The 18,374-nt window shown below is 44.7% G+C and overlaps 2 protein-coding genes across 2 annotated transcripts; both read left to right on the top strand.

The window, feature by feature from the left end:
- Positions 1–49: 49 nt before the first annotated feature.
- LOC108931463 (protein FAM3C-like) lies at positions 50–6,982 on the top strand. Its single transcript, XM_018747220.2, has 10 exons — positions 50–248; positions 2,984–3,039; positions 3,600–3,704; positions 4,077–4,103; positions 4,412–4,535; positions 4,620–4,678; positions 5,075–5,125; positions 5,308–5,392; positions 5,759–5,885; positions 5,986–6,982. Exons 2-10 carry the CDS (start codon positions 3,027–3,029, stop codon positions 6,073–6,075), a joined length of 681 nt encoding a protein of 226 aa, XP_018602736.1. The 5' UTR covers positions 50–248; positions 2,984–3,026; the 3' UTR covers positions 6,076–6,982.
- A 1,551-nt stretch (positions 6,983–8,533) lies between these two features.
- Positions 8,534–13,549, top strand: LOC108931477 (protein FAM3C-like). The gene is made up of 9 exons (XM_018747238.1): positions 8,534–8,796; positions 9,410–9,514; positions 9,805–9,831; positions 9,952–10,087; positions 10,304–10,362; positions 11,115–11,165; positions 11,360–11,444; positions 11,827–11,953; positions 12,821–13,549. Exons 1-9 carry the CDS (start codon positions 8,784–8,786, stop codon positions 12,908–12,910), a joined length of 693 nt encoding a protein of 230 aa, XP_018602754.1. The 5' UTR covers positions 8,534–8,783; the 3' UTR covers positions 12,911–13,549.
- Positions 13,550–18,374: the final 4,825 nt, after the last annotated feature.

The following is an 18,374-nucleotide window of genomic DNA, read 5'->3' as shown; positions in this document are numbered from 1 at the left end:
CGCATCCGCCGTACAACAGTCCTGAGCCCAGCCCAGCCCAGGACACGCGGACACGCGACCAACGCAGGTTCCCGTAAGATCGCCGTGGGCGAGCGCGAGGCGGCAGGTGCGCGCAGGTGCCGCGCGTCTCACAGGGTGACGACACGTCAATGCAGCGCTGAGTCGCTCCGTTTCCAGAACTTGGAAGCAGGAAGTTCTCACAAGTACACGAGACGCCAAAAGGGACTTGGTCTCCGTGCCGTCGACAGGTACTATATATATACTCTGTCTTCGTACTTCACTGTTGACTGACGCTTTTTGCTACAGGAGGCTGGCGGTGGCACTTCAGCAACTTTGCAACGACTGAATCCGTAACCCGCAGGATATATGATCCTAAGCCCTTTGATCAAGCAAGGGAACCGCGGCAGGCAGGAGCGATCATTCGAACCGGCAACCTTCTAGCGTAGCGGAGCGAATTGTCCTGACTCTGTCTGTCTGTGTGTTTGTGTGTGTCCGCGGCGGAGCACAGTGCCGCGATCCAGATTAGTGTGTGTGTGTTTTGTTTCAGCGCGAGCAGCAGGTGTCGCGCGTCCGATTCATTAATTTTTAGCACACGCCTTAGTTTCTCCAAAGCGACGTATATCTCACAGAAAAAATAGATGGAGTGCATTACATCAACACCACCAACACACACGTACTGTGGTTGCGACCTGGGTTCACTTTGCCCTGTCCTCGATCCTGTGTACCCGCGGCGTGGACCTTTTCTCTTGGACCCCTGTGTTGAGCCCCTTCCCCGAATGATTATTCTCATGCAAACTTAATATTTAATGGGGGGGGGGGAAACACAGGGTTCCACACTTTGGTTCGAGGACTAGACCCTACCGTGCTAGGCGATCGCTGTCCACGGCCCCACGCAGCCTGTCTGACTGACAGGTAGGTGTGTGACGTGTCCACGTGTCTGTGCCCTGGGCTCTTAATGCTGGAGACCAAGTCTCTCTGAACAGTGGTTGTTCGCTTCTGCTTGAATTTCACTCGCAACTTGTAAGCGTGTCGGCCACGCGATAGGATGTAGGTTCGATACCCACGCAGTCGGTGTGGAATGGGCATGTTTTCCTCATGTGCTCCGAGTTCAAAAATGGTGGACTGGTGTCTCAAGACTGACCGTAGTCTGTGATTTTGAGAGCGGCTGTGTGTTCCTGCCTGTGATGCACTCGTGTCCAGTGGCCTCCTCCTCTGTGCTTCAGGGATAGGCTCCAGACTGCCGCGACCCTACCTCTGATCACCAGTTGTGAACTGTGTCCTTCAGTCGAAAGTGCGAGATGAATGACCAGTGAGCTCCTCCTCTTCTCCATGGCAGTCGCCCTCACGACAACCGTAGCACTCTTTTTACTGAGGCATTGTGGGAAAAGCAGATAACAGCATCGCCTTCCTTGGGCTGTGAACCACAAACTTTGCATCACTGCACACTTTGCTTCCCTACGATGGTGCCAGGCGCAACGCTTACTGTGTGTGTAAGCGGTCAGACAGCTATCCATCACCAGTTGTCATCAGTCCATGTGTTTCCCCGGGTGTGTTTTAGTTTCCAGCAGCAGTCTGTAGTGTGTGTTTTTTTTTTTTTTTTTTTTTTTTTTTTTTTTTTTTTTTTTTTTTTTTTTTTTTTTTTTTTTTTTTTTTTTGAAGAAAACCCTGAACATATTAATTTTTGGCTGCTTGGCAAACGCCGAGTGAGCTGGAGAATTAAGAAAACTGCTCTTTGATCTAACTTGTCCTTTTTGGATTGCGGAGTTTTTGTGAACGTCTTTGCCGGCCGTATCAAAAGGTCAGCCTGCTGACTCTTTTTCTTCAAGCGTCTCCAGCCGTAGCCGTGGCGTCCTCGCCTGGGCCGGATCCAGTCCTCGCACCCTTCTCTCACACCTGTCTGTTTGCAGCGTCAACAGAGAGAACATTTGATTAAAAACGTTTGCCAAGGAAGTGAAGAACAAGAAGTCGTCAAGGTCAACTTCGTTGTCACCCCACGTGTGGGTGAGTTAGGTGTACAGGAGAACGAAATTCCCTCTCGCTTTGGACCGCCGTGCCATGTGCTACGTGCAGGGCGGTGTGTTACAAAGAGGCGAGTGCAAATGCAAGACGGCACACGAGTGTGTTTGTGGCACGTGGGTGATTCCACTAAAGACAGAAGCGCTGCCATTCCTTTGAAAAAATGTTGACGCTGCGATGGGCTGCCAGCCTCCTGTCATCTCATTTACCGGGAGCCTTTTAAACTGCTTTGAGGGCAGATCCTCGAAGAACTCCTGCTCGTGCGCCGCGAGACCCGAGGACACTCCGCTCAGATGTTTGGCACCGTTTTTGATTTCGGGGTGAAAGGGGAATGGCGAGTTCGCTGGAGTGGAATGGGGTGTTTCTGCACCACCTCCTTGGTCCCATGTACATTTTGACGCTTTCAATAGGAATGAAGGGCATCACTGTGTGGGTGGAGCTGCTGACACAGAACAGGAGTGAGTGGCAGGTTGATGGTTCTTCTTAGAAAGCCCTGTAAGGACACCAGTCTAATTACCATAGTAACCCTACACCCTATTCCTTCCCTGTTTAAGTGAACTGTAAATAACGAGAATTACCCGTGTTTGTCAGTGGAGTAGCAGTTAATAATTAGCAATCGCTTTGGTTCTCTGGCTTGACGTCACGCACCCTGCCCTCCTGCTTACTGATACTGAAGATTGCACCCAGGACTTATATTTGCATTTACCCGTATACTGTGCATGAGTGTTGGAGCCCTTGACCACCTGGAGAAAGTAAATACTAGTGTGTGCAAGTCGTTAAATCCTCAGACAAGTCAGAGGGACTGTTGGCTTGACCAGTGCAGTCCTGTCAGAGTTCAGCATTGCTCATTCATGCTCTCTGGAGGACAGAGTGCTGTGGAGGAGCCTGAGGAGTAATAACTGACTTCCTGTTCCTACTGATGAGTGAGGTGATGTATGTTACTGACTTCAGTCTCTATTCACTGCAGGTCCTCCGTTCATAGCAAGTGGGCTGGCAGCTTGATCAGGACCATGAGGGTTGGAGGTAAGTTGCTTCATCCTGTGTGTGTGTGTGTGTGTGTGTGTGTGTGTGTTAGTGGATTCCACAAGAAAGTGATTATACACATGCTGCTGTAAATCCACTGCAGTGATTTAATAGTATTTTTAAATCGAAAAAAATCTCATCACATAGGAGAGAGCGAGGAAGTGCATGCCTTGAACATTCTACAAGAAATTTTGATCTGTGACTTTTATTTTAAGCAACAGCGGAGCACAGTTTACTAAGGTGACCTGGGGGGCGCAGTGGGTTGGACCGGGTCCTGCTCTCCAGTGGGTCTGGGGTTTGAGTCCCGCTTGGGGTGCCTTACGACGGACTGGTGTCCCGTCCTGGGTGTGTCACCTCCCCCTCCGGCCTTACGCCCTGTGTTGCCGGCTAGGCTCCGGTTCCCTGCGACCCCGTATGGGACAAGCCGTTCAGAAAGTGGGTGTGTGTGTGGGTGGAAGTATATGGTCACATCGCCCGTTCTTAGATGAGTCCATACATCTCTCTTTGTTCTGTAGTAATTTTCGTGGTGATTTTCCCCCCCCCCCCCCCACTTTCTGTAGGAATCCTGAAATTGGGCGTGCTACTTTCAGTCGTGTTTTTTGCTGTGTTCTTTGCCTTCCAAAGACTTGAAATAACCTTCAGTTTGGACTGGACAGGCTTGCTAGGTAAGCACACACTTGCCATATTGTGGTAAATGGAACTGCACAGTTTTTGTCCTTTGCACAGTTTACTAAGTTAATTGTCATTATGTCCCAAACAACTTCCAAGGGCTGGTACCTGAATTAGGACTTCCTTCACTCATGGTAAAGTGTGTTTGGGATGTGCTGCTCTTTGAAGAGATGTCAGCTACAGGAGTCACAGTCTGGCATGGAAAGGGGCATTTGTGCTTTACTGTTAACGGCTGTAGGCAGTGAGAGCAATATTTCCCCTCCCTTAAAAATCTAAATTTCATTGCAACATCAACTAGGGTCCAGTGATGGTACTTTCCAGGGTGAATATCCTGCTTGAGCATCTTCTCTGCTCTGTTCTTCTTCCAGGCAGGTCTGCTCCCATAAAAGATCCTCGTGAGTAATTCTCCTGTCTCTAAACAATAAAAGTGTTCTACTCCTGGTCTTTAGATGACATCAAACCAAGAATCTATTCCAGATATGTCTTGGAAGTCCCAGCTTTATTCATTCATTTCTTGAAAGTTCATCCATCTCACGCCAGTCTACATAAATACAAGCTTACATTTTGTTACCAAGCTAGAAGATGAACATTTTATTGCTTTGCTTGTCTTTGTAGCAACGTTTATTTATTGGCAAATATAGCATTTAAAAGGAACTTGAGACGGCTGATGTGATGTGCCTGTATACACTTTTGTGTCCCTCAGCTACCCAGCTTCCTCGCTACAAATGCAACCTGTTGAAAGCCTGCCCTCCCACCCACTTTGCTTTTAAGATGAACAGTGGGGGTGCTAGTGTGGTGGGACCCAAGATGTGTCTGGAGGATAACGTGTAAGGTTCAGCCCATCCTCTGCCTATTTCCAGGCTCTGTCCTCTGTCATCATGACTAACTCACTCCACCCTTGTTCCTTTCAGGCTAATGAGTGGCGTGAAGAACAATGTTGGACGAGGCTTGAACATTGCTTTAGTCGATGGTGAGATGATTCCCTGTCATCACTATAGTAAATAGTAAGGCTGCACTGCTCTGTGCTGTCGTCATATGCTGTTATGCAAGTCTCACTGCATAAATTTGATCAACGTTTTCAGCAGGAAATAGTTGTTGAGATATTTATTCCTTAAAGCAAGTCTTCTTACTGATCTTTAAATGTATAAGTTGAGTTCCACAACCCTGCTGGCAGGATTACCACAGTTGACAAGAAAATGCGTGGGGATGTGCAAAGGCTTAATCTTGCAGTCCTTATGTCTCTTACAGTAAAAAGGGCCCCTATATCCAGAATGTTTTCATATAAATGCAGACAAAAACCAAAATCCTACAGAATATGTTTACTTCCAGTAAAGGTGTTGTTCTATATTTGTGCTTGTTTGCACAGGGAAGACTGGAAATGTCATAAAGACAGATTTCTTTGACATGTGGGCAGGAGGTGAGTTAATTAATATTTTTTTTTATTTTATGATTAGTTTTATGGAAACCAACGAGCTTGTATTTTGTGATTAAAAGTAAATATAATTTACTTTTGTTCCATGTCCTCATGGTTATGAATTGGATATCAGCCTAAAATATCCCTCAGAATAAGTGTTAACATCTACAATATACTCTTTGCAGATGTCAATACCCTGATCAAGTTCCTTAAGGAAATTGAAGATGGGACTCTGGTCATGATGGCCACCTTTGATGACTCTTCCACCAAGTACATACAGTGTTTAACTACTCTGGCTTCTTACCATATGAACACAGTAATGTTATAATGAACAGATTAAAAAAAAAAAATCAAGTTGCCACATGCAACCTTAGTCTGTTGCTTTTAGGTCTTGACATGTGGTTGTAGGGTCTAATGGGGACCGCACCATCAGCTGGCTGTTCTGCCACAGGGCATCTATAGCTCTCACTCGGTGTCAGGGCGTCTGTCAGCCATCGTCTTCCCAGTGTATTTTGGAATTTTCCTGTGTTCCTCACTCACTGAGTGAGCTGAGCTTCCTTGCTAAAAACGGTGAGGCTGAGGATTGTTTCTGAGACTGCTGGTGTTGGGTGTGCTGACGGACTAACTGTTCCCCAGACTCAACGCTGAGGCCAGGCAGCTCATCAGTGAAATGGGCAGCTCAAGTATCCACCTTCTAGGCTTCAGGGATAACTGGATCTTTGTTGGAGCAAAGGGGATCAAAAACAAGACCCCCTTTGAAGAGGTAAATCACCCTGGTATGCAGCACTGTGCTGGGGGCAAAGGCTTTGACATTACAGTAGAAGTTTGACTCTCAAAGTCTTGTACTCTTCCTCTGTTTCCAGTACATAAAGAACAAAGCAGATACCAACAAGTATGATGGTTGGCCTGAGGTTCTGGAGATGGAGGGATGCATTCCCATCAGGCAAGAATAGCTCCCCTCGTGTCCTTGGGGGGGCTGGAGCATGTGTGGGTCTCAAAGTTCTCGTCGAAGGGTTGAACTGCTCAGCTGGAGAGGAAACCTGCACACATATTGGATGTCTGGGACAAGGGGGTGGAGGGAGCCACAGCAGGGCTGAGAGGTTTTACAGTTAACAATTTTTGTTATAGGCCATTGCAGAAATTGTCATATTTGACTGAGACGCTAACTGAATACACGTCAGGATTTTGTGTGTCAGTGGTTGGCTGTAGGTATTGATGTTTTTAACAAAAAAGTTACATTGCGCACACTGCAGATCTGTAGTGTATGCTCATAAAAGTGAGTTAATAGTGTGATTTATTTATTTTTATATTTAATAAGAAAGAAGAGCAAGGGCCAGGAGTGGAAGAGCATGCTGCCAAGGGTTAGGGGCTTGGTGTCCATATAGCTGTGTTATGATGATGAGGAGGATGAAGGGGACTGTATTGTATTGCTTGCAGAACCTAGCCCAGGTTTACTGTTTCCAAAGCCAGACAGCACTGAAATTGCATAATATTCTCACACAAGTCAGAATGAATTTAAATGGGATAACCACTACATTTTCTAACAACTGTAATTACTATTATGATTATTCATTTTTATGTTAATGGCTATTCAGTGTCTTTTTTTTTTTTTTTTAATTCATGTCATCTTTTGGACTGAGTAGCTCATTTGAATTAATGACAACTGAATGTTTTGTGTTGGGAAAAATACTTGATTTTTTAAAATGGTACTGCAGTAAAGTATGCCTTAAATGTTGTTACAGCCAATTGTAAAGCCATCTAGCAGATATTTAATACAGCAAGTTAAATCTGAATATATGGAAACATTCTTTTGCCCTTTGTTCATTAGACTTTATCTGGAAAATAAACTGAAAAAGAAAGTACCCAACAAAACCTGTGTTAGTGGATGACTTTTTTTTTTTTTTTCTCTTTGGTGGGAGGGTTACCTGTGAAGGAAGTTAGACCAGGATAAGAGTGAAATCCTATTCAAACTGTCTCTCTTCAGCATTTAGGTGACTTTTAGGGTAAACTTCCTTACAGAGAGTCAAACAAAGTGCAGTTGGCAGCTTTTAGCCGTCTATGAAGGAGAACTTCTGTACTCTGAAATGAGTACATGCTTCACTTGAAGATGAGGTCATGGGTTCGCGAAAGCTCCTATGACAGAGTGTGATCTTAAATTCATCAGTGCAGGCCCTAGTCCTAGCCTTCACAGAGCAAAGACAATTTGACACCCTTGGGGGATGGGATGTTGCGATCTGAAGGAAGCCTGAGATGTTAAACACAGGGAGAGCAGGTTGGATCACAGAACTGGTCAGACCGGTAGCCCCGAATTCCTTCTGGAGGTAATAGTCTGAGTGAGGGTGGAGCTGTACTGTTGCTTTGCATGTGGGACTGTGTGCAAAGTAACAGGAATGCACCTGTACAGCTTACACGATCGCTGGCGCAGTCAAGTAAAAGAACCTGTGTTAGGCATATTTACTACACTAAAACTATCAGAAAACTGCTGGTAAAGTTACTGTTGGAGTAAGTCTATTCCCTGCAATGTGCACTTGAACTCCACTGTTTCAGTATAGCACATTAAATTTAAAATGAGTTCATTCTGCTACCATGGTAACCCTACCTGAGTAAGAAGCAGCACAAAAAGTGGGAAATGTCTCACTCCCTCCTCTCTATTGTTCCACAGTTAGAAGGCCTGAGTTTCTCATTGTTTCCACTAGATGGTGATCCACATCCGAGATTGTTTTTATACTCTGATGGCTGGTGGCACTATGGCGTTTTATGGGGGAAAAAAAAAAGCCCGGATCTGCAACTGACTGACATACCCATTAATTCCCACCTAAAGAATTGATGCCTGCCGGCTCAGGAAAGACTGTCATTTCTTGAATTACTCCACCACATAACAGACTTTTAAGAATGAACAGTCATTTGCAATCATCAAATCCTGAACAGCCTTTAATGATATAAAAGTTGCACAGCAATATGATATAACCTTTACTAATATAAAGCAGATCTACAACTTAAAACATCCCTCCCCTGACTTATACATTTACATTAATTTAGCTGACATTTTCTCCAAAGCAACACTTGTAGTGTTAAGGTTACAATTATTTACCTGTTTATATAGGTGGGTAATTGTACCGGAGCAATTTAGGGTAAGTACCTTGCTCAAGTGTACTACAGCCAGAGGTGGGGCTTAAACCCACAACCTTTAAATCCAAAGGTAGTACTACTAACGCCTATGCTATCAGCTGTATGTACTGATATACCCATAGTGAGATGTCCTGAAATTTTGTGCACCTCTCTCTGGTATTCATTTCATGGATTTCCTGGTTCATCATTCAATAATGAATATTTCAGTCAGTGTGATATCTGCTCTAATAGAAGACTGATATGAAAACTGAGTGACTGGTAGAGTTTCTTCATAGCATAAGACTGACATATCTTATCTGGGGTGATATAATCCAATGGCTGCCAAGAAGTGTTCCGGATGTTGACTTAGAATAGGAGTAAAGTGCGTAACAAAGTGAAGGGCAAACTGGCTCTACCAGAACAACAGGAGGTGACCAGGATGGGAGGGCTATAACGACTGGTGTTGATGCGCAGAGCAGGCATGGTCACTCAACACTCAGCTCTCGCACGAATGGAGCTCGTCTGCTGACCTATCCGCAGATACACCAGCAGCATGAGAGTCCAAGGTAACGTAACTCGGAACTCTGGGTACATTGGGGTTTTACGTTAACCTCATGGAGAACACATCTGAGATTAACAAAGTCTCAAAAGCACACCTTGTGTGGAAGTTCTCATGAGGTAAGCTTTTTGTAGTAAAGTTAATTTTCAAAAAATGTGTGGAAAGTTTTATCCGATATTTCTGACATTTGATCAAATTTGGACTGCAGAATTATTTTAAGGGTTTAGAATTATGCGGAGGGTTGATGTGAAGATGTTTTTGGTGAGTGGGTCTGCTTGCAGGCCTAATGTGAAGAAATGATCTGCATTAAGTTACAAATACAGTTCAAAACCCAGCATGTTTTGAATATGTGCTGGTTTGTTCTGATATATTTAAGCACATGCCTGTGGAAGCACAGCATTTACACTTGGACTGGTGTTCTGAAGCAGTCGAGGGATGATTGTGCGGCAGTTATTTTATTTGCAGTTCTTTCAAGGATAAAGGATAACAAAAGTCAAAGCCTAACATGGTGGTGGTGGTATTCCTTCCAGAGGTGGCACAACAGTTAACCTCAAAAGCTCCTTGGAACATTGTAACCCACGTGGGTCCTATTCTCAACTCATTGTCTCTATCCATTGCAGGAATCCTCAGATTTACAGTATGGGTCTTTGCGTTTATCCTTGCGGTTTTTTTTCTCCACAAAGCCCTTGAAATACACATGGATTTCTTCAAGAACGTCAAAGTCGGCAAGTACAGCCCACATTCAATGCCTCTTCATCTTTCACTTGAAAGAGAAAACCCAATGAAATGACAATGCAGGCCTAATGTGAAGAACTGATTTGCATTAAGTTACAGATACGGTTCAAAACCCAGCATGTTTTGAATATGTGCTGGTTTGTTCTGATATATTTAAATACATTCCATTAATGCCGTTAAAAATAAAGAAAGTAGGATACTAATGACTTTGGAGAACTTTAAGAAGTCCTTCTGATATGAATGGACATGATAATAACCCATCATCTGCTGTTTCTTCCAGTGAAGGCAGCCCTCAAAGAAGACAGCGGTAAGTCCCACAGACTTGTCTGAAGGCATTTCTGCTACTGAAGCCAATAGTACTTTACCGCATTGCTCCTTAATGAGTGGTCTGGAAGGTGCTGTCACACTCAGTGTGTAAACTGTTTAGAGACCTCAGAAGTCATCAAGCCCTCCACCTACGTTTGTGGCCGAACGAAGCCCTGTCCCGAAAGACACTTCGCGTTTAAGATGACCAGTGGGGCTGCCAATGCAGTAGGGCCCAAGATTTGCCTGGAGAACACCATGTAAGACCCAGCCCTTTCTTCGTTCATCACAGAAATGACTATAATGGTTAAAAAAACCCTCAAACACCTTTTCTTAGTGAGTCAGTTTTTGTTTTATTGCCTGGTTGGACCAGCTGGCAGCCCAGTTTGCTCTCTTTTTTACAGACACGAGACACTGGAGATAGCGTTTAATTTTGAAAACTGAGTTAAGATGTTGAATTTTTCTGTCTGTTCCAGCCTGATGAGTGAGGGGAAAAGGAATACGGGAAGAGGAATGAACATTGCCTTAGTGGACGGTATTTATCCACTAACCTACTGTGTTTTCATTGCTGTAAAAACACATACAGTACTACAATGTGACAGATATGTGCCACTACATCATTTTCTTCCAGAAACATAATTTGCAATGACGAAAGACAATTTTTAAATCCAGATATTAGAACACATTTATTTGTGCTTTGGGTAATTTTCAGTTTTGAGTTAAAACATGTCCCTCTCCAGTTTTAGTGACATCTGTGAGGGGTCTCACAGCAAAACTTGGTCACAAAGAGCAGAAGTTTGCCTGCATGAATTTCTAACCTGAAAGTTTTGGGTTAAAGTCCTTGAGAATTCCTGCTGTAGTACTCTTGGGCATTTATTTACCCTCCAATAAGATATCTGGTTGTAAAAAGAAACACAGGTGGAGCAGAGTTCGGAGACATCACAGTGCAATTGAAAGAACTGTGTTTGAACCCAGGCTCTTGCTGTAAAGTTCTTGATCAAACAAGTCAGTAATGCAATGGATAGAGTAATTTCCTTGCAATTAGAGGATTTGGGATTAAATCTCTAGCTTTTTGTACAGATGTAAAATTGCAAGTCACTTTGGAGAATAGTGTCAGTTAAATGAATAAATAATAATAAGGATGATAAAAACATCTTGAACTCTAAGAATTGCTTTGGATAAATGTTAACTAGACAATAGAGTAATAAAAGTAAGACTGCTTTAACTGGGGGAAACGGAAGGTCTGTTAGAAGAACTCATGAGTTTTTCTGCCTACTGTGCTTGCAGGACACAGCGGGAACCTCACTAGGACTGCTATCTTCGACATATACTCTGGAGGTGGGTCTGTTACTGTATTCCTTGCATGTTGGATTTTAGTCACACTATTTAATTCAGTGGGAATCGTGTGAAAGCAGAAAGCAGTACAGTAAATGTAATTTTCAGATTAACAAGTGAATTGCCTGTGTGGTAAATGTGCACAAAGCTGAAGGCATAAGAGCATCGTACTCATGTAGGGAGCTTATTCCTTATAGACGTGAAGGAGCTGACGGCTTTTCTGAAAACCATCACTTACGGGACGATTGTGATGATTGCCAGCTTCGATGATGCGGCATCCAAGTAGGTTTGCTGCGTTACCCTTCATTGTGACATGTCATCTGCAGGACTTCATATGGAATTGTTCCTGTGTATTTAAATTCATATTTCATCAAAACATATTTTAAAGCTTTGATACTGTACCCATGTCAGCAAGTTCCCTCAGATCACTAAACTGAAATGCCTCCTCTATACAGTACCACATCAGGAATCTCCAAGCTCTCTGTAGTAAATTTTACCCCATCTTCATTCTTTTCATACTCATACCTTGAATTCGTGGCACAGTTCTGATTTGTAATATTGGTCAGTCTACTTTTGTTTTATGCTTTCCAGTTTTGCATAATTCTCTGTGGCACTCTGTCAATAATTCTTGAAGTCAAATTACTGACGATACACTGTTTTGCAGGCTCAATGACGAAGTGAAAAAAATGATTGGTGAGCTGGGAAGCACAAACATCACCACAATTGAATTTAGGGATAGCTGGGTCTTCGTGGGAGGAAAAGGAATCAGATCCAAGAGTCCGTTTGAGAAGGTAAGCAGATTACTTTAAACTGTACCAGGATGGCAATGACTGTTAAATTCTCTGGTTACATTGAATTGACTTGTTAAACTAAGTTCATTTCTAGCTGGGGGTTTTTTACTAGAGTAATTCTGGGTAAATACCTTACTTAAGGGAACTACAGCAGGAGGTTGGGTTTGAACCAATAACTTCTGCATCCAAAGGTAGCACTTGTAACCACCATCCTGCTGACTGCCTGCTTCGGTAAAGGCCTGTACCCACCAGACTTTCCACAGCTAAAGCGGCATAGCCCTGAATTCTACAATTATCATCTGTCTATTTGATTCTTAACCAATGCTTTTGTTCAAGGTAACTGATAATTCAAGGATTGTGTACTGAAAAACTTAAGATGTTTTAACCAATTTATACAGACAAGGTCCGATAGTTGCAACTTAACGCTCCAGTCGCTTCCCTACCTGCTACCCCCAACTTGGTATGCATCATTTTTGGATGTCACTTTATTCTTTTTATCATCTTTTTAACACTAAGTTTTGATATTTCCACAGTTTATAAAAAATGCGCCTTTTAGCTGGAAACTTCTGGTCATTTTTGATTTCACAATAAAGGGATATGAAAGCAGTAAAGAAACTGAACAGTGGGTTCGCAGTTTCAACAACAAATTTCAAGAATTTCATGTGCTCCAAAAAGGGGGGGGAACCTGCATTGTATAGTAAATACCCAGCTCTCCATACTTATAAACTGTAGAAAACACTTGGGGTAAAAGCAGTGCAATGACACCCTGATCTGCACACGCTGAACGCTGCTGGCAAACTTTCTGAAAAACATGTGAAACACACAGGAGCCTTGGGTGACACTCTGTTGTCTTTCATGTCTTTTCAGATCAAAAAGAAGAAGATCGATGGTGACATGTATGATGGCTGGCCTGAGCTCGTGGAGATGGATGGGTGCATCCCACAACGAAATCTGTGAACCCTAAATTCCCAACCCTTGACCCTTTTGTCAGTGGCTGACAGCACACGGCTCTATAATATTCATCTGGCAGACAAATGTCTGAAATTGAATATTGAGTATGAGTAAAGGCACTTGTAAAACTAAGATGAGACAGCTGGTAGCATAGTGGTTAGAGCCATTGTTCTTGGATCCAAAAGTCACAGGTTTGATTCCCCCTGTAGCTATAGTATCCTTCAGCAGCCTAGTTGCTCCAGTGAAACTGCATATGTGTATGAATGTATACTTAATTATAAGTAACTTAATGGAAATCACTTTAGAGAAAAGCGTCAGCTAAATGATGAAATGTAAAGAAAATATGTACTTGAACTCTCGTTTGGGTCATTTCATGACCTGTTGTTAGTAATTAATGGTTCTGTAGTTTCTTTTCCAACTAATGTCTGAAGTGGGTTTTGTGAAATGTTTACAGTGAGAGATCACTTTCACTTTTGCGTCAGCGCCACTTGTAATTATGCCGAAAATTATTTGTGATAATGTAAACTTGACAAGATTTTTAATACCGTGAATATTTTTCCTGTCTGTAAGGCACTTGCTGGGCCACTGTGCCACCCAATAATGGCAAAATAGAACAACACACACACACACACACACACACACACACACACACACACAAAAAACCCAGGGCATAAGGCCAGAGGGGACACACCCAGGACAGGATGCCAGTCCATCGCAAGACACCCCAAGCAGGACTCAAACCCCAGACCCACCAGAGAGCAGGACTGTGGTCCAACCCACTGCGCCACCACACCCCCTTAGAACAACACCATAAAAGTGAAAATAATTGTGAAATAAATTGCGATGAGGACAAGCAAAAAGGGAGTCCACAAATGTGTTGTGTATTAGCAATTTTGAGTGTGTGGGATTAAACTGGGACTTAAAGGTATCCAGATATTCTGCACTTGGTTTTATATTGGATTTTCCCTGCGTTTAAAAGTTAACACAGAAATGTCAAATACACACACATTTTCAGAACCGCTTGTCCCTCACGGGGTCACGGGAAACCGGAGCCTACCCGGCAACACAGGGCGTAAGGCCGGAGGGGGAAGGGGACACACCCAGGACGGGACGCCAGTCCGTCGCAAGGCACCCCAAGCGGGACTCGAACCCCAGACCCACCAAAGAGCAGGACTGCGGTCCAACCCACTGCGCCACCGCATCCCCAAATGTCAAATATTTGATGATAAATAAGTGTGACTCTTGTAGCTCAGGAACATATTATCAGTTTTTCTCCTTTTAAAGTAATAAGTTATTTTATGTGAATTTCCTTTGTGAACACATATTCAGGGATGAGTTGCATCTATTATGTGAAAGGGGATGGCATGGTGGCACAATGAGTAGCGCTGCTGTCTCGTAGCACCTAGGTGGTGTGAGAAGACATGGGTTTGATCCCTGCTCAGCCTGTGTGGTGTTTGCATGTTCTCCCTGTGTCTCTGTGGGTTTCCTCCCACAAGCCAAAGACATGCTGTTCAGGTTCCCCTGGAGCATGTGAGTGATAGAGAGAGTGTGTTCTGCTGATGTATGGATGAGTGACCCATTGTAAGTATTGTATCTAGCAGTGTAAGTCACCTTTGTGAATATGGTGTGTGGGCTGATAACACTATGTACAGTTTGTTGGAAGTTGCTTTGGAGCAATGTGTCTACTAAATAAATGTAGAAGGAGGTCAGTACTGGTTTTACCATGTTTTTACACATTGCTGCTGTCCTCCCTGCAATACACACACTGTGACAGCAGACGGCACTGTCAACCCACCCAGGATTTGCAGTTGAGCTATAATTTGGTGCGATCACAATGGATCATGAGAGGACCCCAGGGCTCAAGGAGACCTCCATGCCACAGTTTCTCCTTGTTTTTGTGCATGCTTAAGAAGCAGAGACACAGCCTTGCCCTTTAGCCCCCACCCCCATGCCTTCTAAGATGATCCTTTCAGCCTTGGGGTTGTGTCAGCATGGTGGCGTCCTGGTGACAGCATGACCACAATGGAAATGAAAAGGGTTTTGTGACTGTTTTGTGCACGAGTGCCCAGAGGCAGAGTGAGCCATCGCTAGTCTTGCTCACCAGCTGTTGTCTCAAACTCTATGGTCTTACCCGTGCCCCATCCTATTGGTGGCTGCTGCCATGGAGGCTGAATCAGCGTTTAGTGGGAAATTTCACAGAAAGTTGAACACATTCCCTCCTAAAAAAAACTCCAGTCTTTCCACGTTGGTTTCCTGAACTGCTTTGCTAGACTGAAGGACTTTAGGAGCCCTTCCTGCCCTCTCTGCTTAACTCCATTTGTTCAACTCTTCCCCTTTACCCATGGCTCAGGGGGTTGGGGTGGGGTGGGGTATGTTGGGAAGTGGAAATTACTTTATTCTAACTGAAACTTTTGTCAGGGAGGTGCAGACAGGAGTGCTTTCTATAAGTGTTTCACACCTGACATTATGGCAACAAGAGCAATACCTTGAGAAGCCTGAATCGATTGGATGTCTTGGGGAAAGCATCCAGGTCTTTTATGTCAGTACAGCTACTGAGTGGGCTCAAGGCACCACCCGCACACCCAGAACTCCCAGTCCAGCTCTAAGACTTCCTTCAGGTTCCCCCATAGTGAGTGAGTGACAGAGAGAGTGTGTTCCACTGATGTATGGATGAGTGACCCATTGTAAGTAGTGTATCTAGCAGTGTAAGTCACCACAGTGAATAAGGTGTGTGGGCTGGTAACACTACATACAGTTCATTGGAGGTTGCTTTGGAGAAAAGTGTCTGCTAAATAAATAAATGTAAAAGTAAAATCCCTGAGCGCTCACTGCTGGAGTTTCTTTCCTGAGCTCCTCGTGATACTCGGGTGAAACACTACAGCGGTAAGAAAAGCTTGCAGAGCACACAACATAAGAGCATGTTCCTGCGGGTCTGTTTTCCAAGCTCTTGTGGTTTTGTCAAAGTCTTGGTGCTACCAGGCCTCAAAACGTGACTCACACTCACCCACCCAAGTGGTTTTCCAGAATAAATCTTGCGGTGCCCACAGAGACTGTCGTTCAGGAATGAAAAAGAGCCTCCCGGACTCGACCGCACTGCCTCCATTCCCAGCCGACCCCAGCGACCCCTGTGCTCTGACCCCAGGGCGGTGCGGTCCAGCTGTGTTTACTCTCTGCCTCGCAAGAACGTGAGGGCGTCGGTGTTGCCCCAGCTGAATAGAAGTGTGTGATAGGAACAAATGCCAGTTACACAGTCAGGGGCTGCTGGTGTGTGCCGCCATTGGAACTAAAGACTCCCAAAAGAGAGGGGGTGTGTGTTTGTGTGAGTACAGCAGCAGGAGTACAAATGATGGGACCTGTCCTCAGTATATCCACTCCTTGTGTCTTTAAATTCATTTACGTTTTATCACACCATTGGAAGAACGCTCAGTCAATTTAGGAGTCATTCAGCCTTTCAGAAACTTCAGCAAAGCATGGAGATGGGCAACAAGGCTTTGGTTTGGGAGCCAGAAGGCAGAGCTACAGAAGGAGGTAGGAATCAAACCTGCCACCTCTGAGTCCAGACATGGCCCCTCTGATTGGAGCACTACCTGCTGACCCCACATCACTTTAATTGAACTGTTGGGACACACGTGCCTAGGAACACGGGCTCATCTGCTGATACCTTTTCTCTGAAGATTTTCGTTTTTCCATGCCTGAACCTCATCATGCATTTAGCACAGGGTACAAAATGACACATCTACCTTGTTCTTTGTGCTTTGCTTTTTTCTGTACCCAGGACGACATGCAATGAAACCTGATTAAAAGTGGGCATTAAATGAAACATGAGTAAAAGACATCTTGTCAACTTCCACCACAGAAGAGACAGTTGGTCGGTAACTGCTTTGCTGTCTTAGGGGCGACAGCAGTCTCCTGAAGAGGCATCATCCATCCAGTGATGAGAAGACGTGATATTCGAGGTCTAGCCTCAGCCCCAAAACAATGCTTAGACTGTGGAGGACACAGGCTTTGAAGGAGCTCAGGTGTTCCCACATGCAATCACTCAAGCAGGTGAAAAAATACACCTCCAGATACAAGCATACGCCTGAAAATCAGTTCTCGGGTCCATGCCTTTTGTGCCCGTTTGCTCCAGTTTATCCTTAATGCAGGTTAAAGTTTGCTAATGGAAGAAACCACAATTGTTATGGAGACCTTTGAAAGTGAATATTTTGCTGCACCACATGGCGAGTGAGGGCTCCGTGTTTGTTGCTGCTGGACGTGGGTGTGCTCCAATGTATTTAAGGCTGTGTTTATGTTCACGCCCACACGGTGGATTGTGTGTCTCTCATGCCTATTTGCATGAGGATTTGCAGCAGCGGAGGCAGGATGAAGGCTTAGTGGTAAGGATGCATGCAAACGTTCCCCGAGGAAGAATATTCAGGAACGAAACGGCCCTGCTGGTTTGACCAGGTGACCTCGGGTGGGGAACATGGATCGCTCCCTCTCACACACATAGCAGACTAAAGCAGAGTGCTGCACAAAGGCCTTCTGTTCAAGGGCTCCTACCAATGAGGAGAGGAAGTGGAGCCGCAGGGCAGGGTGTGGGACTAGGCACTCTGAAGCCCCCCGCCTGACCGCCCCACCCCGGCTGATCCAGTTTCACTAATGGCTCTGCAGCCTGCCCAGGAGACAGCATTAGTGCTATCCATGGCCCACTGTGGGAGGATGACGTGACGCTCCTAGCTGCGTTTAGAAAAAAGGAAAACTGAGAAAATGCATTTAGTCCCCCCAGCCCTGAGTTTTCTGTGTGACCTCATGTTTGCTGCTGAGGTTCCCTCAGTTATCTTCCTTCTTGGTATGTGCCTACTGGTGTTATGGGAAGTATTTGGGTATCTGCAGCTTTGGATTCCCTGGGGACCTTCAGAAATACTGGGTAACATTCCCAGCTAGCTGGACACATTCCTGTGATGGTGTTATGCTGAGAGAGCAGTGTCAGCACCATTGCCTGTTGGGTCACAGCAGGCTGGCCACAACCATTGCCAACCCGCACCCCAATATGCAGTGCCAACTCCTACCCCTTACCTCATTGCCGGAGCAGTACATTGAACGGGTGATGGTTAATGAGCAGCTGCTGGTTTGCATACCCAGGCTTGGACTATGATGGGGATGTATACACTATCTGCTGATGTCATCCTTCTTACCCAGCATTGCACATACCCTGACCAGGAATTCACCAGAGCACAAGAAGAACAAAAATGACCATTCACATGAAGTTAAGATCCCACCGTCTTTTTTGTTTTCTCCAAGCCAGGAATCCTTCACTGAAAAACACATTACCTAAAACCACTACTGTTTTACAATCTTGCTCTTCATTTGCTGAACAGATCTGGAAGATTGTGTGATTAGTCCTCAGTATTTGCCGTGGTGCTATTTGGCGATACTCTTGCAGAGTGCTTACAGAGCCCAGGGATGGACTTTCTGCCATCTATTGCTC

The sequence above is a fragment of the Scleropages formosus genome, chromosome 2 (assembly GCF_900964775.1).
Source record: "Scleropages formosus chromosome 2, fSclFor1.1, whole genome shotgun sequence".
Taxonomy (NCBI): domain Eukaryota; kingdom Metazoa; phylum Chordata; class Actinopteri; order Osteoglossiformes; family Osteoglossidae; genus Scleropages; species Scleropages formosus.
The sequence above is the reverse complement of the archived record's forward strand: the minus strand, read 5'-3'. Positions and strand labels throughout refer to the sequence as shown.